The 24676-nt window shown below is 34.0% G+C and overlaps 1 protein-coding gene across 5 annotated transcripts in view; it reads left to right on the plus strand.

Annotated features, from left to right (window-relative positions):
- Nucleotides 1–24676, plus strand: part of Topaz1 (testis and ovary specific TOPAZ 1) — a 67022-nt gene that overhangs the window by 27665 nt on the left and 14681 nt on the right. For 4 of the 5 annotated variants that reach the window (XR_009226007.1, XM_046436769.1, XM_058576480.1 and 1 more), the window contains exons 10-16: nt 1165–1316; nt 1507–1599; nt 3486–3601; nt 13215–13281; nt 16533–16707; nt 17319–17419; nt 19589–19754. Coding sequence is in view for 4 of the 5 variants with exons in the window: in XM_046436769.1 (XP_046292725.1) it covers nt 1165–1316; nt 1507–1599; nt 3486–3601; nt 13215–13281; nt 16533–16707; nt 17319–17419; nt 19589–19754 (870 nt within the window). In the remaining variant the exon portion in view is untranslated. Of the gene's footprint in view, nt 1–1164; nt 1317–1506; nt 1600–3485; nt 3602–13214; nt 13282–16532; nt 16708–17318; nt 17420–18358; nt 19755–24676 lie in introns of those variants that run through there. The other variant, XM_058576481.1, reaches the window with a different exon arrangement.

Raw genomic sequence — 24676 nt, forward strand, 5'->3', positions numbered from 1 at the left:
TTGACTAAACATTTTTAAAAGCATTGTAGAAGTTCATATCAAAAGCCATAAAATGTCCAACTTTTCTACCCAGTAGTTTCACGGGGATGATCATTTTAAAAGGAGAAATTCTATTAAAACTTCTTTAAAAAAAAAAATTCTTAACAATGACAGAAGGGTTAAATGGCAATTAGCAGACAATATAAACACTGTCTAATCTAGATTCTTTCCAATGACACTTTTTTAAAACATCTACAATACCAGTTTATAATTAATGAAATATGGGAAATTCAGAGTGTTAACTATATTATCAGTTGATCTATTTTTATAAATAGCAAGAATTTATCTTATATGTGCCCAGGAAAAACAAATGTATGTAAAGCACCTTTAAAACAAAGTTGAGTATTATTGCACATATTAAGGTTGTTAAAAATTATCTGTGCTACTGAATTTTGTCATTAGCTATACTTTGTAATTCATCTAATAATATTTCTGCTAGGAATAACATAAATATAAAGCCAAAAGTAATTTTTACTAAAGCACTAACTAACATACAAATTTTGACCTGGGAATTTCGGAATGGGGGGAAAGTGAACAATGCAGTCATCCCAGTTAATTTTAGTAAAATTAATGGGAACAAATTAGAAATAGTTTGCATTGTATAGAAAATAGATTATGGAATTGGATGAAGGTAAAGGGACTACTTTCTCAAAGGAAATTAATGATTATGATTATGGGCAATTTACTAAAACTGACAATAAGCTGGAATCAGAAACATCACCAGGGTTAATATTATTGGGATTGAAACAACCAGAATGGATATGTGTCAAAATAGTCTTCACCCATTACCAAATTATACAATTTCTTATCCAGGCCACATAAAAGCCTTAAGACTCCCTGGAAGCTCAACTCCCCGGGAGTTTATATTGACACCATGATATATTTGGCAATTCAGACTTACTTGTGAATAATACATGAGTTAGTGCTCAATCTAATGCTGAACATGCTTGGTTGCCTTCATTACTGAACATGCCATTTTAACTTAATTTTCATCAGATGTTTCTGATACTAAAACTGTGCTTTTCAAAGAAATTGACATACTACTTTAAGTATAGAGAGATTATCTGATTTAGGAAAACTGGATATCTTAAAAGCAATAGATGACTATATTTTTCTCGCTTTCAGTAAATATATTTATGGAATACTACAGAAAGTTTCCTCCAGGTATACATTTTGACTTACAAGTGCTGAATGATCTTCTAATTTCTTTACTCAAACATTGTTTACTAAAAGAAGTGTTTCAGGTAGTGAACCTCAGCATAATGATTAAAATGCTGGTAAGTAACTTGAAACTATATATTTTAATATTCTAATTGCTTTGTTGTTTGAAATTAGAAGTTAAATGTTTTTTTAATATTCCCTAGAAAAAAAAAAAAACTTGTGTTTTTTAGCATAAACGAATTTGAGAAACTGAAGGTGTGCTGAAAGACAATATAAAAATGAGTGTAATTTTTTGTTTTTACCCAGCCTGCTCTGAAAATATTACTAAAAATATTTGAGCATGTGGCAACTATGAAATTAAGGACTGCTGTACCTGCTTTAGTTGATATCTTTTGCAAGGTATGACTTTTATTTTCTTTTATTCTCTAATAGTGAATAACCAAGAAAATGCTTACTTCCACACGTACCCTTGATCTGCCTCTTATTCATTTTCTGGATGCCAAAGAATTCTGCTTTCAAAAATGTTCTTTTTCTCCTAAAATAGTTTATAAACAGACTCCAGCGGGTGACAAGGCTTCCCCTCAAATATTTCAAGCACACTAAGTGACTGCTGATTTATAAAATCTTCGTTTCTACTCTTTAAGTATAGTTAAAGAAAATTCTTTCTCTGAAACATTTGAGGTCATTTATAACTAAATTGGTATGTAAAATAAAACATTGTGACCAAAATAGAAACACAGTAGCTAAGAATTAAATCTGGCCCTAAACAAAAAGTGAAATAGGAATTTTTATGGTTCTCATAAAAATATAAAAATTATAACTTTTGACTACGTTCTAACACTTTTCAGTGCTACTTATCCATCCACTTCAGAATAACTAATAAATATTTGAGTGAATACTTTTTTTTTTTTTATAAAGACTGGTTGTTGAGTAAATACCTTTTAATACCCCATTACAAAATTTGAAAGAATTACTTGAGTGGAGATTTTTCAAATCAAAAATTGCTTATCCTCTGTAGTAATTATAGAAAACCTCATTAAGGACCTCACAAACTCTGATACTGAATAACTTGGCTTTCTGCAAAATGTATCCCCATTACTGTCCAAATAAAATTGGCTTTACTGAAAGTATTTAACAAGGACAATGACATTCCATTTTTTGCATGTTTAACATGGAGCCATCATTTCTAAAAGTTGTTTAATGCTAGTTCCAACTTCCCTGTTGAGACTTTCGGGGTTCAGTGATAAAGCCATATAATTAATGGAAGAGATGCTTTTCCACCTTATCACTCTAGCAGTGCACAATACCCCTATCTCATTAACATGACTACCATGGAGAAGAGAGAAATGAAGAGCTTTTTTTTTTTTTTTTGTACTACTTTGGGTTCCTGACTTACCAAGAAACAATTTATGAGCTGGGGTTGTGGTTCAGTGGTAGAACGCTCACCTAGCATATGAAAGGCCCTGGGTTCTATCCTCAGCACCACATAAAAATAAATAAATAAAGGTATTGGTTCAAACATAACTAAAAAGTAAATGTTTAAAAAAAAAAAACACATTCACCCTGGTTTTAGAGCAGTATTAAAGGGCATATTTTTTAAAGTGTATTGGTAACCAGGTAACCAATTTGTTCTTTGCCAGGCTTGTTTGTAATTGGCCCTGTCCATCTTATCAAAAGGTGCTGCATCATCAGTAAACACAGACAAACCATCAGGAGTTCTCCTTTCAGTTCAGTCCATGAGAGCCTGGGGTACTTAAGGAAGATGGGAAATGAGGCATATGTGAAAGAAAAAAAGTTAAAAAAATTTTTTTTTTTAGTCAAATACTATATGTTCCCTGAGTTTTCACCTGATCTTTTTTACTGTTATGTCACCTGAACATTGGAGTCACATGGGGTATTTTTTTTTCCTCCTGTGGCTGAGGCCCTAAATGAGGCTCGGGAAGACTATTTCTCAAGAAGGTACAGCTAGGAATGATGTACGAACACCAGTGCTACACTAAAGGATCAAGTAGCAAATAAGAGGTAGAGGTTGATAAATGGCTGAAATGACTTGGAGAACAGGAAGAAAATTCATTTTTTGTGTTCTCACTTTTGCTTTAAATTCTTAGGGTATCCTTCTGTGGTTCTGAAATGGTTGAAGAAAACACCTTTCAAGTTTTTTAAATGACTTTTAATTCCACTTGTCTCCACATTTCACTTCTTCTGTTAGTCTCTTCATTGTTTCACTCATATTGGCTTCCCAGTTCTTTCACAATCTTATGACTACTACTTTTCCTCTTCTACAGCTTGTTGAAGCTGGAATGATGCTTGACCCAGAGCACTTTAACTATATCGTTAAGCTTTTATATCAAGTACAGGCTTCCAAACAAGAAATAACTGCAGTTCTGGAAATCAAATCCAGGTGAGCAAAATCATAATTAAAGCTAATACATCTGTTTTGGTGGAGACCTATAAAGGATGTAGGCAAAGCACTCTGACAATTCATGTGCCTTGATATCTGGATTGTTGCCCATCATAAGCCTTTCTTCCATGTCTTGACCAGTCCTATCTGTCAGTCTGCTTCTGCTCAGCCTTGCCATATCTTTCTCAGATCCTCATCTTGTTTTATCATTTAATTTTGCTTCATATAGCTCATATAGATTTCCTTATTTCTTTTTATTCCTTGTCATATTTAATAAAATGCCTTAATGCCTCTTTATTTTCTTTTTCTATTCAGTTTGAGTTTCCAAAAGGCCTTGTTTTAAAAAAACAAATTTCTGATACTTATGAGTAGTACCATGTACCTGATTTGAGAAAAAGGAAAGCTGTGACTTTTCATACTTTTTTTTCAAATAAAGTATAACATACATAGAAAACATACAAATTACAAGTATTTAAATGAACCATAACTTCAAAGATGAATTTAGCTTTGATATAAGAGCAAATGGCATCAGCCCCTGCGGTTATTCAGAATTCTCAGAAATTGCCAATAGATTCCATGGCTATTTCTGTCTCCATTCTCTTCTAATGCAGAGATTCCCAGACTTTCTGGGTTCACAGCATCTCATGGCCAAAAGAAATGCATTAGTGGTGCCATTTATTAAATAGTTAGGTCCAAAGAAGTTAACAGCATTTGTGCAAGGTCTGACAAAATGTCACTTGAAAATGTCAAAAAGCGTGTGGTACCCCTATGAGTTTTCTGTAGTGCCATCTGTGCCTTGGCGCAATTAGAGAAGTACAGCTCAAAGTAATACTACTTGTCTTCAAGGACCAGTATTGAAGTTAATTTGAGTTCTTTGAATTCTTTAGCTACTGATAGTTGTTACAATTTTCATAGAAACAAATAGTATTAAACGCTATTTTGGCTAAATAGATTTTTAGGGATTTTCATGAGGAAAATTACTGTTCGTTTAGCATACACTTCTGGGATACAATTATTTATAAACTGGGTACCTTGATATAGTAACATTAAGGATGTTCTTTCTAAAAACTTTACCCATTTTGGGGCAGCAGTTACTATGGTAAAGTGATCAGGTGGCTAGCAAGTTTTAGTCTACCACAAGATTAGCTGCTGGCATAGGGAAAGTGTACACACCAGGGCTCGAGAGTGGCACTCTTCTTGTGCCCTGGGCAGCTGCAGAACTCTTTTTACAAGTAATTGAGAGTAGGATCTGTTGGTATAGGAAGACTCCAGAACAAACCAGCTTTTAACTTTCAAAATAATACAATCATGCAGTTACTCTTACAGTTTCTTTTACATCCTTTTCTTATATTCCCACTTTGAAAAGTTATTAACATTGGTAAACTGTTTGGGGAGTTCTGAGAAAGCAGAGAAATAATTGTATGCAGTTAAGGGATGTGGACCTAACCCCAACACAAAGGGAAAAATTATATTATACTTGAATTTCCTAATTCTTTTTGAAATGCTTTCTTTCCTGGCTTGGGAAATGACTTTTAATGGAAATTCATTCTTTGTATTTTAATTACAGTTCATTTGAAAGGCTTTCACAGCCTATATGGCTGTCAAAGAATTTTGGCATTTATATTCAGATTATTAGAATGTAAGTTTGCCTATAATCTAGGAAATTATTATATATATTCAGTGACTTATTTTAAAACACTTAATATTGATTCGATAGACTTATATCTGCCATTTTGCTGTTTTGTTTGTTCTTTCTCTTTCCTTCCTATAGGAATCACCTGAGCAATCTTTAGAATTTTTACCTATACTGTTTTTAAAGTCTTTTTATATAGGTTTTTATTAGTAATTCTAGTGCCCTTACCTTTTGACCCAGTGATCCCAAATCTAGAAACAAACCCTGAAAATTTCAGTATAAAAATAAATATACCAAAGATTATTCATTGCAGCTTTACTTACAATTTCATGATACTGGGGACATGAGTTAAATAATCTAGATATCCACACAGTGGAGTATACTTGGAACTGAATCGGTGATACCCAGGGAATACTGTTGGCTAAGAAATTCCTTTTCAGTATAAGGACATAAAGGATGGAAAACAACATGCCATACAAACATTAGTTTTAAAGAGTAAGAGTCACTATATTATCAGACCTTAGAGCAAAGAAAACCACTAGGGACAAAAGGAACACTACATAATTATAAAATAGCCAGTACACCAAGAAAACATTGTGTGCACATACAGGACTCCTAACAGTTTCAAATTACATGAGGTGAGGTGATAGAAATGGAGAAATAGACAAAAGTACCCAACTATAATTATAGTTCATCAGTACCTGAGAAAGGGATGTCAAAGTACTAAGAATCGGCAAGGGTCTAAAATACTACCAACAATCAAGGATCTAATAGGCATTTATAGACCATTCTACTCCAAAGCAACAGAATATTCTCTTTTTTAAGTACCCTTGGAATATTCACCAAAGTGAATCATATCCTGAATAATAAACCTTAAATTTCTTAGAGTGTATGATCTGTACTTCCAATTTTTTTTCACCATAATGAAATCAAGCTGGAAATCAAAATGGAAAAATAACAGGAAAATCTCCCAACAGAAATAAAATAACATACTTCTATATAGTCCATAGGTGAAAAGGAAGTCTTAAAACTGAGCTAAATTTAAAAAAAAAAAAAAAAAAGTATCACAGTTTGGGGGATATAGTTAAAGCAGCACTGAGAGGAAAATCTATAGCAATAAATATTCTAAGCTCATGGGACGTACTCAAAGCTAAAAAGTTTTTTTCTCAGCAAGAGAAACAATAAGAGAGGTAAATAGGGAGCCTACATCCTGGGAACAAATTTTTACCCCTCACACTTCAGATAGAGCCCTAATCTCCAGAGTATACAAAGAACTCAAAAAATAAGAAAACAAATAACCCAATCAACAAATGGGCCAAGGATCTGAACAGACACTTCTCAGAAGGATATACAATCAACAAATACACGAAAAAATGCTCACCATCTCTAGCAATCAGGGAAATGCAAATTAAACCCACTCTAAGATACCATCTCACTCCAATAAGAATGGCAGCCATTATGAAGTCAAACAACAAATGCTGGTGAGGATGTGGGGAAAAGGGTACACTTGTACATTGCTGGTGGGACTGCAAATTGGTGCGGCCAATTTGGAAAGCAGTATGTAGATTCCTTGGAAAGCTGGGAATGGAACCACCATTCGACCCAGCTATTCCCCTTTTATTCCCAAAAGACCTAAAAAGAGCATACTACAGGGATACAGCTACATCAGTGTTCATAGCAGCACAATTCACAATAGTTAGACTGTGGAACCAACCTAGATGCCCTTAAATAGATGAATGAATTTTTAAAATGTGGCATTTATACACAATGGAATATTACTCAGCACTAAAAAATAACAAAATCATGGCATTTGCAGGGAAATGGATAGTATTAGAGCAGATTATGCTAAGTGAAGTTAGCCAATCCCTAAAAAACAAATACAAAATGTCGTCTTTGATATAAGGGGGGCGACTCAAAACAGAGCAGGAAGGAAGAGCATGAGAAGATTACCATTAAACGGGGATGAGAGGTGGGAGGGAATGGGAGAGAGAAGGGGAATTGCTCAGAAGATGGAAGGAGATCCCATTGTTATACAAAATTACATATAAGAGGATGTGAGGGGGAAGGGAAAAAACAAAAATGAGTTACATTAGATGGGGTAGAGAGAGAGGATGGGAGGGGAGGGGGAAGAGGAGGGGCAGCAGAATACAACAGACACTAGTATGGCAGTATGTATAAACGTGACTGTATAACCAATGTGATCCTGTAATCTGTACATGTGGGAAAAGTAAGAATTCATACCCCATTTGAATCAAATGTATGATATATGATATGTCAAGATCATTGTAATGTTTTGAGCAACTAATAAAAAAATAAAAGCAAAATAAACTTAAGGACAAAATCTGGAATTGAATCTGAAAGTGATAAAATCAGTGAAACAAAAAGCTGTTTCTTTGAAGATTAAAGAAATTGGTAAACCTCTAACAAGACAAAAAATAGATATTATCAGCATCAGAAATCAGCCTTCCCTTTGTTAGTACAGATCCTGCAGCCATTAAAAGGATCGTAAAGGATTGCTTTGAAAACTTCAACATAATAAACAGCAACATAGATATGTGGAGCAATTTTTTCAAAAACCACATGATATTGAAATGTACCCCATCTGAACTAGATCATCAAGGTAGTTTTATAACTACTGAAGAAATTTATATTTTAAAAGCTGCTGGAGAAGATATCCAAAGGGCCAGAGAATTCTATCAGTTAAAGAATCAACATGAATTTATACATTCCCCCCCCAAAAAAAATACCAGCATATTTTTGAAGCCAGTGTTACCCAGATAACACAACAAGAGTATGAAGGAGAGAGTGGACTGAATCTCTCTCATGAGCTTACATGCAAAAATTCTCAGAAAAAAAATAACACATCAAATGCAGAAATACATAAGAATTATACAATATGATCAAGTAGGTATTCTAACACTGCAAAGATAGTTTAATATATCAACAGCAGCATGAAAAAAGTCATGTTAATACAGAAAAGCATTTGACAAAATTCATCTGTGCTTGACCAAAAATACTAAGCAAAATTAGGAATAAAGGAATTTCTTGATAAAGGACATCTGAAGAGATCTGAAGCAGACATAACTTAGTTGAAAGATTGGATGCTTTTCTTCTAAGACTGGGAACAAGACAAGGATGCCTGCTCATACCACTGTTGCATAGTAAAGCACAAGTCGGAACAAAAGGCATACTGATTGGAAGTGAAGAAATACAGCTTCATATTTGTAGTTGGCATTATAGTTTATATATATGCCAAGAACTCTTCAAAAACAGTCCTGAGACTTAACAAGGACAGCAAGATTGCAAAATAAAGATCAGCTCACAAAATCAGACATGTTTCTATATAATAGCGATGAATTGGGGAAATAAAAATTTAAAATGGCATCATTTATTGATGGCTCCTAAAAATGAAATATCTGAAGGTAAGAATCTAATAGAACACATACTGGACTTCTATGCTGGAAATTAGAAAACGTTGATGAAAGAGACCAGAAGAGATTAAACAGACATACTATGCTGATAAAGTATAAGACTGAACATAATAAAAATGTCATTTCTACAAAATTTCATCCATTTGTTTAATGCAATTCCTTTTGGAATCATAGCAGAGTTTTTCTAAAGTGTATATGCAAAGCTAAAAGAACTAGAGTAGCTGGAACAACTTTTGGAAGAGAATTCTGAAGTGAGTATTCACTCGACCTGATTAAAACTTACTGTATGGCTGCAATAATGAACACAGTGTGGTTTTAGTAGAATTAGTTTGAAATTTTTCTGTTTATAACTTTGAAGACCATTTTTACACATTTTGGGTGATTTGTCTGCCCTCCCCCCCCTTTTTATTGGGTCATTCCTTAAAGAATTTAACATAAATATTAGGCCTTTGTCTATAGCATACATTGCCATTTTTTTTCCAGTTTGTCAGTTGTCTTTTGACTTTGGTGGTTTTTACCATGCCATGCAGAAACTTCTATTTTTATACAACCAAATGTATCCTTTTTAAAAATTGCCCCAGTTTTGAGTCAAGATAATTTTTGTTGCTTCTGTATATCAAGTCATAATTTCCCTACCCCAGGGTTTTAGAGGAACTCAACCATGTTTTTTTCTATTGTGATGTCATTTTTAAAGTTAGATTTCTTATCTATTTAGAGTTTGTGTATTGCGAGATACCTAATTTTATCATTTCTAAATGGTCATTCAACTTTTCCAGTAATGTTTATTTTTTTAAAAAAAAATTTATTTCCAGTAACTTGGGGTACCACTTTTATCATGTGCTAAATTGAACATGTATTTGGGTCTGTTTCTATACTTTATTATATTCCACTGGACTGTTTCTCCATGCCCTAGTACTACACTACTTTAATTACAGAGGATTTAATAGTTCTAGTAGCAATAATTCTTTCATTATTTTACTTTTCCAGTGTTTTCCTGGCTCTTCCTATATTTATATTTTTCTGTGTATTTATTTCCTACTTCCTAACTTATAGTAGCTTATTGGTATTTTTATCCTAATTGTATTAAATTTATGAATGAACTTGGGAAAACTGACATCTGTGCGATTATATCATATTCAAGAATAGGTATTGTTTTCAGAATGTTAGTCAGCTTTGCATTACTGTGACAAATACCTGATAAAAATATTTGAAAGAAGGAAATATTAGTTTGGGCTCATGGTATCAGAGGTTTTCATTTGTGGTCTGCCAGCTCCATTGCTTTGGGTCTAAGGTGAGGCAGAACATCATAGTAGAAGGGAATGGTAAAGGGAAGATGCTCAGTTCATGACATCTGGGAAGAAGAGGGTGGGGAAGGGACTGGATAAAATATAAACCCTTCTAGTGACTGACTTCCTCCAACTCAGTCCATTAGTCTATTCAGCTATGAATGGACTGATCCACTGATGAAGTCAGAGCCCTGGTGATCCAGTTACTAATTGAAAGCCCCACCTCTGAACACATGAGCCTTTGGGAAACATTCCAAATCCAAACCATAACATCCAAATTTTGTATCTTTCAGGAGTGCTTTATAATTTTCCTCATGTATGTATTTTAATATTTTTGGTGCTATAAGTGAAGTTTTCTGTAAATCCTTTTTTTTTTTTTTGGTGGAAAAGGTACTGATTTTTGTTTGCAAATTTTATATTCTGTTTTACTCTGAGGTTAGAGTTGGTTTTATTCTGGAATCTGAGATTTACCAGGTATACAATCGTATCATCTGCAAATAGAGATAATTTGACTTGTTAACCATTAAGCCTTTAAGTGATTCATTTGATTGCATTGGCTCATCCCTTTAGTACAGATTGAATAATAGTGGATAAAGTTGATATCCTTGCATTGTTCCTGACTTTGGTGGAAATGCCTCTAGAATTCTTATTAAATGTGACACTGGCTTCCGGACTAAGGTACATATATTTAATTTTTTTTTTTAAGTACCAGAGATTGAACCCAGCTGCACAGCCGCTGAGGCTGGGTTTGAAATTGTAATTCTCCTGCCTCAGCCTCCAGAGCTGCTGAGATTGTAGGCATACGCCACCATGCCCTGCTATGTTTAATGATTTTGAAGAAGCATTCCTCAATTTCCTGCATTCTTAAGTATTTTTGTCATAAATTGTCAAATTTTTTCAAAGGCTTTTTCAGTACTTATGGAGTTAATCATGATTTTTCTTTTAGTCTTTTACTATTGTATATGATACTTATGGATTTTCTAAGGTTGCATTTAGAAAATTCCCTTCTTAGTGTATTATTTTCTTAATGTGGGCTTGAAATCTCATCAACATTTTATTTCCTCTCTTATGATCTTTTTTTGTTTCGTTTTGGTATTAGTACTGAACCCAGGAACATTCTAACACTGAGCTATATCACTAGCCATTCTTATTTTACATTTTGAAATAGGGTCTTGCCAAATTCCTGAGTCTACTCTCAAAACTTGTTATCCTCTTGCCTCAGCCTCTCAAGTCACTAAGATTACAGGTGTATGCTTCCATGCTTGGCTATGATTGATACTGTTTTTTAGAATTGTTTGTTTGTTTTTCTGTCTGTTGAATTGGTTGACCTTTATTTATTTATTTTTAATAAATAAAATATTTATTTATTATACTGAGGATCAAACCCAGTGCCTCACACATGCTAGGCAAGCGCTCTACCACTGAGCCACAACCCCAGCCTTTATCTGTTGAATTTGGATATAAGTGTTATACTTGCTTCCTAACTGGGAAGTTGTTCCTTTTTAACACTCTGGAATAATTCATAGAGCATTAGGACTAATTATGAAAATAAACCCCTAAGTTGGGTATTCTACAGAACTCCTCTTTCTTCTTTTCAGTTGCCAAAGTTTGCTTATTTTTCTTTCCCAAAAACTATGCATTTCAAAAAAAGGGTACACTTGTACATTGCTGGTGGGACTGCAAATTGGTGCAGCCAATTTGGAAAGCAGTATGGAGATTTCTTGGAAAGCTGGGAATGGAGCCACCATTTGACCCAGCTATTCCCCTTCTCGGTCTATTCCCTGAAGACCTAAAAAGAGCATGCTACAGGGACACTGCTACATCAATGTTCATAGCAGCACAATTCACAATAGCAAGACTGTGGAACCAACCTAGATGCCCTTCAATAGATGAATGGATAAAAAAAAATGTGGCATTTATACACAATGGAGTATTACTGTGCATTAAAAAATGACAAAATCATAGAATTTACAGGGAAATGGATGGCATTAGAGCAGATTATGCTAAGTGAAGCTAGCCAATCCCTAAAAAAACAAATGCCAAATGTCTTCTTTGATATAAGGAGAGTAACTAAGAACAGAGTAGGGTCGAAGAGCATGAGAAGAAGATTAACATTAAACAGGGATGAGAGGTGGGAGGGAAAGGGAGAGAGAAGGGAAATTGCATGGAATTGGAAGGAGACCCTCAGAGTTATACAAAAGTACATACAAAAGGAAGTGAGGGGAAAGGGAAAAATAATACAAGGGGGACAAATGAATGTCAGTAGAGGGGGCAGAGAGAGAAGAGGGGGGGGGGATAGTAGAGGATAGGAAAGGCAGCAGAACACAACAGACACTAGTATGGCAATATGTAAATCAATGGATGTGTAACTCATGTGATTCTGCAATCTGTATATGGGGTAAAAATGGGAGCTCATAACCCACTTGAATCAAATTGTGAAATATGATATATCAAGAACTATGTAATGTTTTGAACAGCCAACAATAAAAAATTTTTTAAAAAAAGTTGCTTTCTTTAAGATCACACAGAATTTTAGGTTCTTTCCCTGTGGTCTGTGTTCTCATCTACTCAGGTGCTTTTGTTTTGTTTTCATTTGCATGACTTAGTATGGATTTAGTCTTGGCCTTCATTTTTGGTGGAGGGGGTTGTATAGGGAGCACTTTACCACTGAGCTACATCCTCAGCCCTTTGATTGTTGAGATAGGATCACACGAAGTTGCTTAGGGCCTCATTAAATTGCCTGTGCTGGCCTCAAACTTGCAATCCTCCTGCCTCAGCCTCCCAAGTCCCTGGGATTACAGGCATGTGCCACTATGATGTTGGTATTTTTTAGTCAATATCAGGACCTTCTAGTACATCTTTTCTCATTTCTTCCTCCAGGTTTTGTTTGCTTCCTTTGTTTTTCCTTTAATCTGTCTTTGCTTGCCACAGTTCCTTATTGATCAGTGAGGGCAAGGTAGGAGCAAAAGAGATCATGTGCTGGGAGTTGGTCTTTTTTTTTTTTTTTTTCTGTTTTTATTCAGTTATTTTGAAGTGTGGGCATTCTGGTAGGCTGAAAATAAGTTTCACATGAAATTTATTTTTTCCTTCGTATTGTTGCCTATGGTTTAAGGAGTTATCCTTTTATTCAACTCTAAATATTTTTATGACAAACTTTATGCATTCATTTTTCTCATCTATCTTAGGCATAAACTATGAATAATTAGCAATAGTGACTTTTTGGGGGGGTGAATGTAAGTATAATTAACCTTTTTCTATTAAAGGTTACAGAAGAGGCAATTTAAAAAGAACTGGAAGTATGATTTAGATTCAGCCTTGAATGAAATAGAGGTATGACATTTTTATATTTTCATTTATTTTATTTTTTATTTATTTATTTATTTATTTTTTATTTTTTTTTTTTTTTTGCAGTACTGGGATTGAACCCAGGGCCTCACACATGCTAGGCAAATACTGTACCACTGAGCTGCATCCCCAGCCCTGTAACATTTATTTTTAAAATAAATTGCTGGGATCTCTGAAAATCAGTAACAACAAAAAATGTTGTAATAAACCCCACTTTAGGAAGTTTTAGAAATGTGGCTATTGGAGAAAATCTTCAAGGAAGAGAACTTTGATTTTGTTTACACAAGTTAATATTTTGAAATTGCAGACATACTAATTTATTGAGTTGTGAACTATTCTAAAAATATTCAGTTGCAAAATTATGTTAAGGTAAAATAATAATCCAAGTTTAGTCTTTAATTTTTGTGGCTAAGCAGACTCATGCTGTCACAGATAGCTATAGTATACGAAATGACAAGAGTAATTTAGGATCATACTGAGCTCTCCAAGAGTGTGGAAAATAAAAAGTAGAGGACTTTCAGGATGATCTTATAGTTTTCTGTTCCTCTAGTAATTATTAGTATACTCTTCATTAGTATCTTTACATCCATAAAGCAACTTTTTTGATTTGGAAAAATTATTTCTTATTTTATAATAATAGTAGGAATATAGTAAATTTACTAAAACTTGATTTGTAACCCCTTTTGTAGAGTTGTATCCCAAAATGATATGTAGACCCCAAGTTATAAATGGCTAAGTAATAGTAAAATGCAGTCTCCAAAAGTAATAAAATTGCATATTACTGTGGAGATGACTTACATCATGCTAGTCACCATCTGCTTTATATAAAATTCATCTCTCCACTGCCCAGTTTAGGTTTGGGAATAATATTATTAAGTTCCTTAAGAACTAGGTGATTAAAACATGTATGGGGCTGGAGATGTGGCTCAAGCAGTAGCGCGCTCGCCTGGCATGTGTGCGGCCCGGGTTCGATCCTCAGCACCACATACAAACAAAGATGTTGTGTCTGCCGAATACTAAAAAATAAATATTAAAATAAAATTCTCTCTCCCTCTTTCTCCCTCTCTCTCCCTCTCTCTCCCTCTCTCTCCCTCTCTCTCCCTCTCTCTCCCTCTCTCTCCTTCTCTCTCCTTCTCTCTCCCTCTCTCTCCTTCTCTCTCTCTCTCATTCTCTTTAAAAAAAAAAAAATGTATGTTGCTATCTGGAAGGCATGGAGGCTTTTCAGTAGTCAGAAAAGTAAAGCTATGATCAGTTACATTAGAATCTCTGGGGGTGACATCTGGGCATTAGGTTTTGTTTTGTTTTTGTTTTTAATTTGTCCAGATGATAGTGATGAGAATTGAAAATGCCCCTGTAAAGTAAACACTCAGTAGATAATTTGATAACTGATAGCATAAGACCCTTACTGTTTCTCCATTTCTAAAATGTATGTTTTGGACAGCTTGGAGAATGAGATAGGAAATCATTAAGATGAAAAACTATGAAGGCTTTTCTCAAAGCTAAAACCATTTCAAGATTTAAACATACTCTAGGCTATGGTCTCGAATCTAACCTTCCCTCTAAATACCTGTTTTTTTGGAAAAATAATTCTTTGTTGCTATTTGAATTATATTTTCTCAAAAGTCATAAGAAAAAAAAATGGCTTGACTCTGGATGTACGTTTTTCAAGGAATAGAAATATCCCTTGATGTGGATTTTGCTCCTATATGAGATTAGATTGATGATTTCTTCAATACCAGGGTGTGTCAAGTCTCCTCAGAGAATAGCCTTTCTCAATAAAAGGGGTCTAAATGGCCATGCAGATTCGTATTGATTGTTAGATTTCAGTTCTCTTAAAGCCATGTCTCCCTTCAGATGCGTTCTCTGTCACACCCCTGCTAGCCTTATCTGTTGTTCCCTTGTTAGTTCTCTTCCCACTGAATGACTACATCTTTTCTGAGATGTTTTTATCAGGAAGGATCTCTCCCTGGGGACTCTGGCAGTATTAGGCTAACATTCTCCTTAGAGCTAGTCACCAGTCATCATGGCCATTGGATGGAATGCTCTGATTACTTAGGTCTGGATCATGAATCTACCCTAGATGAGAGTAGTCAATACATTCAAATCATGGGGATTAAGACCTGCTTGAGGGGAGAGTAATTGAGATACTGTGCTCAAGGAAAGAAACATGTAGAGTAGGTAAAAACAAAAGAGATGAGTAAAATCTCGGAGAGTTTCCCCATTTTCCATTTCCGTAAACCTCATCAAGGTCATAACCTTTAGGAATGATTCATGGATTGCTCTTTTTCCCTACTCTCCACACACAGATATGTGCAGAGGCAGAGCTGGGCAGCTTGAGGAAGCCTTGGAGGTTACAAGGGGGTGGAGGTCAAACCTAAAATAAAGGTATATTTGTGCCATTCCTAGCAGGCAGGACCATCTACCTTGTTTCTCATCCCGGTGCTCTATTTCTTTCCTCTATTTTACTGACTTAGATAAATAAATAAATGTATGAATAATTGAACATGTGTCTGGGACCACATTATTTATTCCCTACATATTCCATGTAGCCTTCCTCCTCTAAGGAGCAAATTTTTGAAATATAAGAGCTAAAGAACTGAGAACTATCAGCTCAAGATCCCAGAGAAAACAAAACAGAGGTTTTGAAAAATATGCTCAATGAGTTAATTTACAAAGGCCTGAAACAGTTTTAAAATGCTCATTTGAAAAAGTGAAGTTTTGATAGTTCACTCGGGAAGTCATGTAACACTCCTGATCAAGTTTTTGGCAGAGGTTTTATTCACAGGGCTATTTATAACAGCAGAAAATTGTAAATAACTTAAATGCCCAACATTGAAGAACAATTAAATAAAATGTAAACCTGCTCAAAAGTATATTCTGTACCATTGAAAATAATGTTAACAATAAATTTGTGATGATATAGAAAACATCAATGTAAATGAAAAGAAAGATGGAACATGAACTTCAGGCATGTAGAAAGTAAATGTTCTTGCTGGAAGAAAAAGAAAAAAATAAAACCTTATATTTTAAAAGATGGAAAGGATCATTCCAGAATGTGTTTTTTAAAAAGTTACCACAGTTTTATTGATGTGACATTCATTATTAAGTTTATAACATTTGCAGAGATTGTTTTATTAATCTTTGTATAAAATCTAATGCCTACGTGTACCTGGCCCATAATATGTTTGCATAGTTTTCATTTTGTTCTTCTGTTTTGTTTTTAATAATTTTGATAGAATTGTAAAGAAAAAGGTGACTGGACCAAATTGGGAAATTTATACATTAGTGTAAAAATGGGCTGTGAAAAATTTGCAGATTTCCAGAAATTTTGTACTTGTATTGCTGAAACACTCACAAAAGACTGTAAAGAAGAAAGACCAGGTGTTCCTTTTTGTGAATTTGCTGAAACAGGTAAAATATCTCTGTATTGTTCTGAACATTATGAGAAAGGTGCAGTGATATGAGGATAGAGCTTTTTTAATATTTTCCATGTTACGGATAAATTAATATTGCAGATTTCATATGAATTTTTCTATCTGCTTGTTAAGTTATAATGGTATAAAGGCAAGAACTGGTGTTTTAGTATCAGATTTTTTTAAATTCTGCTTAGTTGTATCAGATGTTTTATATTCTTATTTTTCTTTAAAGTGGCTAAATTATTGCTAGAAAATCTCACTGGAGCATCTGAATTTTTGAAACACTGAAGTAGTTACCATCTTTACTATTGTAAGGCAACAAAAGTCATAACTGAATTTTGTTCATTTATGTGTTTGTTTTTTTAGTGTGAACACTTTGCTACTACAGTTTTTATCTGGGGTTAGTAAACTTTGTAAAAGGCCAGATCATAAAGTTTTAGGCTTTTCACACACCATGTATGATATCACACAGTTCTTTTTACTTTTTAAAATAAAAACTATTGTTAGCTCACAAGCTTCAGTAGTATCAGTTTCATGTTAATTTGCCTTTTCCATCATTTTAAATAATTGTTTCATTTTCTTCCATATGCCTACCTTGTGTTTCAGTTAGCAAAGATCCACAAAATAGTGAAGTAGATAAAACTTTGCTGGGAAGAATTGGAATCAGTGCTATGTACTTCTATCACAAGCTATTGCAGTGGTCCAAGGTACTTCATTAAATGTTTGTTTTCCTTCTGAATAGTGTTAGTTTAAAAAATATGAATAGAATAAAGATTAACCTTGAAATTAAGAATTTTCTTATAGTCATTACAGGCAACAGAATGGAACCCACACTAATAAGTTAATTGTTAAATGATAACACTAAGTAAATGTGAAAGGGGGTGACATGAGACTGAATACTATGTGGAATTTCATTATAGGTAAGACTTAAGAGGTTGTGCTAAATCATTTATATGAAGCAATTTTCTGTTTATAATTTTTTTGGCCAACTCAGTGTCAGTAGCATTGTAATTCTGGAAGAGTTCAAGGTACCTTTGTTAACAAAAATTCCTTTAAAATTAACAAAATTCCTTTAAAAAACACCTCTTAAAATGCTCTAGAACACTGTATACTGGTGTCGTAACTTTTCAAGGCTTAGCTTACCATGTAAATGGACTAGTGATCAAGACCATATTGTATTTCTCTTCTTTAGATTTCCCTGAGGTGGTGAGCAGAGTTATAGACTCAATAAAGTCCAAGTAGTGGGCAAGAAAATTCAAAATAGAAAGTGCTAAGGAATGGAGTTGATAAAGTAGAGTAACTGAAAGTGTGGTAACTATTGAATTAATTAACTTACCTTTTGTTACCTGTTACTTTTTTAAAAGAGGTCATTTTATAATTGAATATTTGTTCAATAATATTTAAGTATATTGTCACTTGTATACACAAAAAAATTCATGAATTTAGAAAAAATTTAACTCCAAATGGTGGTACAGAATATCTCCAGGAGATTGAACATGTATGTGGCAGGCCTAGGGTGGGCAGGATGTACCCTGTCCCGGCTTTCTCAAACTGTCATAGCTTTCACTTAGACCAGAAGAACTACTAAAGAAGACACTTTTTTTTTTTTTTTTTTTTTTTAATATTTATTTATTTATTTATTTTAGTTTTCGGCGGACACAACATCTTTGTATGTGGTGCTGAGGATCGAACCCAGGCCACATGCATGCCAGGCGAGCGCGCTACCACTTGAGCCACATCCCCAGCCCCAAGAAGACACTTTCTGAAAACTTTTTTTAGCGAAAATTCAAGAGTATATTTTTATTTCTTGGGTTATTATTTCTTAAGACATCAAGATGTCAGTGAATTTTTGTTAATTAAAAATGTTTACCTTATTTAGAAAAATTATCACCTTATTTAGTATGAAGCCTATTTCTTTTAATGAAGCTTATTCCTTTTTTAACATAAAGCAATAAATGGCCTGGAGATGTCACTTAGTGTCAGAGTATACATTTAGTATGCTCAAGGCCCTTTTTCAGTTCCCAGTACTTCAGGAAAAATGTTGAAATTAAACTAAAGTTATCATGAAAAAATGTATTAATTTATTCAGTCAAATTGAAGGTACATTGACATCATTAGTAAGCATCTGAATATAAAAACAAGTGTTGCAAAATTGTACCTGCAGCCTACTTTCGTGGAGCCCCCAAGCTAAGAATGTTTTTTTCATTTTTAAAAGTTAAAAACAACCATTAAAAAGAATGTACAATAGACCAAATGTGTTCTGCAAAGCCTAATATATTTACTTTGTAGCTGTTTACAGGAAAGTTTTCTAGCTGCTGGTATAAAATAATAATGTGTGTCCACTTCCTAATACCCAAAATGAAGACAGTTTTATTGTAGAATATGTGAATTTTTTTATTGAATTGAGGACTTTTTTCTAACAGTTATCCTTTTTCCCCCACTATCACTCTTTATCTAAATTTGATAACAAAATATCTTCCTTTATATTCTCTCTCCCCGTCAGACTGGTCAACAAAACAGAAGTAAAACTATATAATCAGTAGTTTTCCAAGGAAAGCATGAAATCCTTTCAAATGAGATTTTGAGAGGAAGCGTATATAAAACAGTAGAAAGGAAAACCGCTGATAAAGGGGGGTGCCCAGTGGTAGTAAGAGGGTAGGTAGTATATGACAAAGGCCTGCTTATTCCACTTCCCTTTCCATCTTTAGGGCTCAGCAGGAAGGGGCTTCCAGAATTAGTCTTGGAGCAGTTTGGCAACCATCAGTCTAGGATGATAAATCAAAATGGATAATTGCCTTCTGCATGATTACCATTGACTTTGTATCTCTCTAATACTATAATTGATACTCAATTAGTGTTCTTTATTTTCACTCTAGGGAAGGAAGGTCTTAGATAAACTATATGAATTAAAAATACATTTTACAAGTTTAAAAGGACTTACAGGGCCTGAGAAGTTAGCACCAAGATGTCAGATTGTGAATATTGCAGCAGAAATTTTTCTAAAAAGTGGAAGCCTAGATGGTGCCATTTGGGTATTAAGGGGTAAGTTCTCATATGCCACAAACATAAAATGATTGTTAAATTTGTTAAATTCTTATCTGTCATTGCTTTAAGTTGATACTGAACTTTGGGTGATAGCTTAGTCCAGATACTAGTGAACATGTGTATAGAAAAAGAGTGGTTGTGATACACACTGAAAGGAGAAAGTGGACTTGGTTGTCAAGAAGAAATTTTATGAGCCTTAGTTGATTTACAAGCTAGTACTGGCTGTGGCCTAAGCACCATACTAAATGTTTATGTGGATTATCTCAGTTAATCTTCATAGAGTTTAGAACTATTACAGTTTGTATTCTATACATTTAAAATGTTAGCAGAGATATTAAGCAGCTGACCCAAAATGACATAGCAAGGAAGGAACAGACAGAAATTCAAACCCAGACAGTCTAGCTTCAGAGTCCAGGCTTCAGCTGCTATGTGAAATGCTGATTGCAGTCAATGTAAACTCTGTCTTCACATGTATAAGCAAAGGTGACTATAAACGAAGATGCTTATTTTCCCTAAAAGGCAGTCCATTTAGCAGAAATTACAATTAAATTAAGCCAGCAGAAGCAACTAAAGTTACTTTAGTGTAAGATAAATAAAAATTCAGAGAGCACAATAGTGTCCCTACATGATAGGCAGTAATGGCTCTGGCTAATTGGACAATCAGGCAGATTTGATAAAGTAGGGTAAAAATAAAGACAATATAAGAGTCTGTTTAGATAGGAAGATAGAATGGATATAAATAAAGCAAATAGATTACTAATATATGCTAACAAACACATATGCTAGCACCCATGCCTAGTATGCTAGTACACACACACACATGATCCTTTGTATTTGTTCAGTACTGAGAGTTTATAGAATATAGAGGTTGTAAATAGACTACATGATCAGAAGCTTATTGGAAAAGGTTTTCTCCAACTTAACAAACAGCCAGAAAGGTTTCCTAAGTGGGAATAACTGAGATATAGAAACAGAATTAGTGAAATGCAAGTCTGCACACAGGTTCTTTTTTTTTTTTTTTTTTTTAAAGAGATGTGGCAAAAAATGAGAAGGGTAAATAAATAGTTGATAAAAATGGGCTTGGGTAAAATCTTGTTATAGGAAACTTCTTCCTAAACATTTCTGACAAAACTATTCTTTCTTAAATTAGAAAATGAGAGAATTTATGGTAGCAATGTGGAGTGGTCTCTGGAGATATTTGTAAATTTTGATGTTTCAACTTTGATTATCTTTTAGGTTTTATCAATTATCAACATAGTATTCTCTTTCACGATGGCAGTTTCCCTGGAAAGTAATTTCTATTAGTAAAATTTTATTTTCTCAAAAGAAGGCACTACGGAAGTATGGTCAGTTGTCCTTAGTTTTTTTGTTTGTTTGTTATTTTTTTTTTTTTTTTAATTCTTAAAAGGGTTTTTTGGTTGGTTTGTTTGGTACCATGGATTGAACCTAGGCTTGGTAAGCTGAGCAACATCCCCCCCCCTCTTTTTTTTTTTTTTTTTTTTTAGAGAGAGAGAGGGTCATGCTAAGTTGCTAAGGCTGGCTTTGAACTTGTGATCCTCCTGCGTCAGCCTCCCAAACTTCTAGGATTGCAGGTGTATGCCACTGCACCCTGCTTAAAAGGGGTCCTGTAGTGAACTGGTCGTTCTGTAGAAAGGAAATACAAATGAATCAATCTCACTTGTAATAAGTGAAGTTAATCTCTCATTAAAGAAATATACATTAAAGTTAAAAAACACTATTTTGAACCTGTCATGCTGTCAAAGTTTAATGGTACATTTTTCGTGAGAGTTTGAAGAAATGGATATTCAGAGACATTATCTTGAGGGGCTTTTTAGCAACATACCTGCCAAAAGTTAAAAATGCATATTTCCTTTCACTAATTTTTTTTTAAGAGAGAATTTTTTTTTTTTTTTTTTTAGTTTTCGGTGGACACAACATCTTTGTTTGGTGCTGAGGGTCGAACCCAGGCCGCTCGCATGCCAGGCGAGTGCGCTACCATTTGAGCCACGTCCCCAGCCCCTCCTTTCACTTATTGACTCTATTTTTAGGAATTTGTCCTGCAAACACATTTATGCCAGTATAAAAGGGTATGCATTGTAAGTCTAGAATCTTCTGTTACACCAAAAATAACAAAAGATTCCGGATAGCTTAAATGTCCACTAATGGAGTGCCAGTTAATTAAACTGTACTATAGCCATATGCTAGAGTAGAATGAGGCAGATCCACAGGTAGTCATTTGGAATGGTCTCAAAGATCTATTGCCAAGTGAAAAAATAAATATGTAGAAAAGTACGTGCTACCATTATTGTAAAAAATGATACTAAAATGGATGCCTAACCATATTTGCATATATACTCTTAAAATATTTTTAGAAGGATGCACCAAAAAATGGTAATTATGGTTGCCTCCAGGATGAGAAGTTGAGTGCTTCCAGGACAAAAGATGAGAGGCACATTATCTTTTCACATGTTTTTTTTCTTTTTCCTTTTTAAAAAAATCTATCTTTGTTACCTGCTAAGATTCTTAAAAGGTGGAAATACATACATTATTCAAGGTTGAGAAATGGAGAATATTTTACACATTGTTGGTTTGGTGGGTGGTAGACTTGATGGTGAGACAGATTCTATTGTTTTAACTTCATTTTACCATTTTAAACTTTTTCTCAGCACTAGTACTTTTTATCCTGGCAAAGGAGCAACAGATTCCTACCATGTCTTCTCCCAATACCAGCATAAAATAAAGTCTTAAAACAATCTTATAATCATGGTCCAGAGTTTGAAAAATAAATATCTTAGTTCTTTGTAATTCAAATTTTGTAAAAAGTTAAGACACTTATTGAGAAACTGCCTTTTGAATTTTAATTTTATTGCCTTTATAAGGAATATGTTACTATATGTAATATGAATTTCATATGTAATATGAAATTAGAGTGGAAGCAAAACTGATAATTAAAATCCCTTAGTCACTCAGAAATAATTATTATCCACGTTAGTGTTACTTTACAGACTTTTGTAGCCTACATTTTTTTTCCAGGCAGTCTTTATAAAAAGGGCTTCTTTGGTTTTCCATCTTATAGATGGATGGGTGTATCTAATATATTTCCATATTTCTATTATAGACGATGATCCCTACTAAACATCACTGCTAAATCTTTTTTTTTTCCTTAAGATAAATTCTGATGGAATCACTGTAGTAAAGAATAAGGGCATCATAAGGCTCTTCAGTAAATGTCAAATTTTCCCTTCTTGCCATTCAGATTTGCAGAATTGTTTTGGTTATCAGGAAGACTGCAGTGTTCCAAATTATACAGACCCCTAATCTGGCTATTCAATATTTAAAAGATGGCTATACATACATTCCTGGTCTTATATCTGTGGGTAGATACAAAAGTCCTCTACATTTTAAATAAGATTATAGTAACTGTAGTCATCTGAACAATGTGTGAAAATATGAGTTATGAAACACCATTGCCAGCAGTGAGTATTCCATACTCCTTTGCTACTTTGGCAGGGTAAATATGATATTCACAGCTTCACTTTTAATTTAGGCATTTAATTGACCATTAGAGAGAATTTTCCCATTTGTTCTTTTTCTGTCAGTGGTCTGTTCATGAACTTGGTTTGTTTTCTGATATCTGTATTTCTCTTCATTGATTTGATAATGTGAATATTCACTGTGTATCTAGCATTGTGCTGTCACTGTCATTTAATCAACACTACCTCCTTAAGATAGATAGTGGTATCCCAAGATGAGGACACAGGTTCAGATTAATATCACACAGCAAGTAAGTTTGGAGTAGGAATTCCAGTTCACTGCCCTACATCACTCTTCTTATGATGACATTTTTGCTTACCTCACGTGTGTCCCATACCTTTTCAGATTACTGCACCCCCTCCCCCGTTAATTAACCACTGTTATAAATGTTACCACTTTCATTTTTTTTTAAACTTGAGTCTTCCACCTGTGGCAGAACTTGACACAGAATAAATATTTAGTAAACAATAGTTGAGGTGGGTGCATGGATTTTTCTTAAGTATCTTTGCACCTTTCTAAGAAGGAAATAGCTGGAGGTTTTGAAAGTGCATATGTATGTGTTTTTGCTTTTTTTGTTGTTTTTTAGAAGTGTTAACTATTTTTTACTACAGAATTTAACATAAAGATTTGCTCAAATACTTAGACTAGTCACTTTATGACTCCAGTACTAATATAAGCATATAAACATTTCTAATATTTATTAAGAAAAATGTGTTGTCCTCATTTTCAATCTCTGAATGGATCTCTTAGCACACATCTTGTTAGGCTAAGCCAACTTCAGTCTGTTTTAATACAACGGTCTCTTTTATTTCTCCTGTATTTACTTATTAGACCTACTACCTTCTTTGTACTTTTCTGGTTGGTTGGTTTGTTTATTGGTACTAGGGATTGAACCCAGACGCACTTCACCACACTGAACTACCACATCCCCAGTCCTTTCTTTCTTTCTTTTTTATTTATTTATTTATTTTTATACTGGGGATTGAACCCAGGGATGCTGAGACACATCCCCAGACCTTTTTTTATATTTTATTGGAGACGAGGTCTCACTGAGTTGTTGAGACTAGCATTCAACTTGGAATCCTCCTGCCTCAGCCTCCCAAGTCACTAGGATTACAGGCATGCACCACTGTACCAGCAGCTTTATAAATTATAATACACATAATATTAGTTCTGATAACATGGATAATATGTATGTCATACTTAGGAAATATCATGCTGCATAGTAATGCCCTTTTATATTGCAGTAGCTTACATATTAAAGCTATTAGACCTTGATCTGTTTGGTATTTATGCTTTTCTCAGCTTTTTATTTCCCTCCATGAAAACATTTGCTTTTTGCATATTTATTTTCTTTTTTTACCCAGTTTACATTTTTTTATACT

Source organism: Marmota monax, unplaced genomic scaffold (genome assembly GCF_021218885.2).
Source record: "Marmota monax isolate L192 unplaced genomic scaffold, Marmota_monax_Labrador192_F-V1.1 WCK01_AAM20220418_F8-fsc00021, whole genome shotgun sequence".
Classification (NCBI taxonomy): domain Eukaryota; kingdom Metazoa; phylum Chordata; class Mammalia; order Rodentia; family Sciuridae; genus Marmota; species Marmota monax.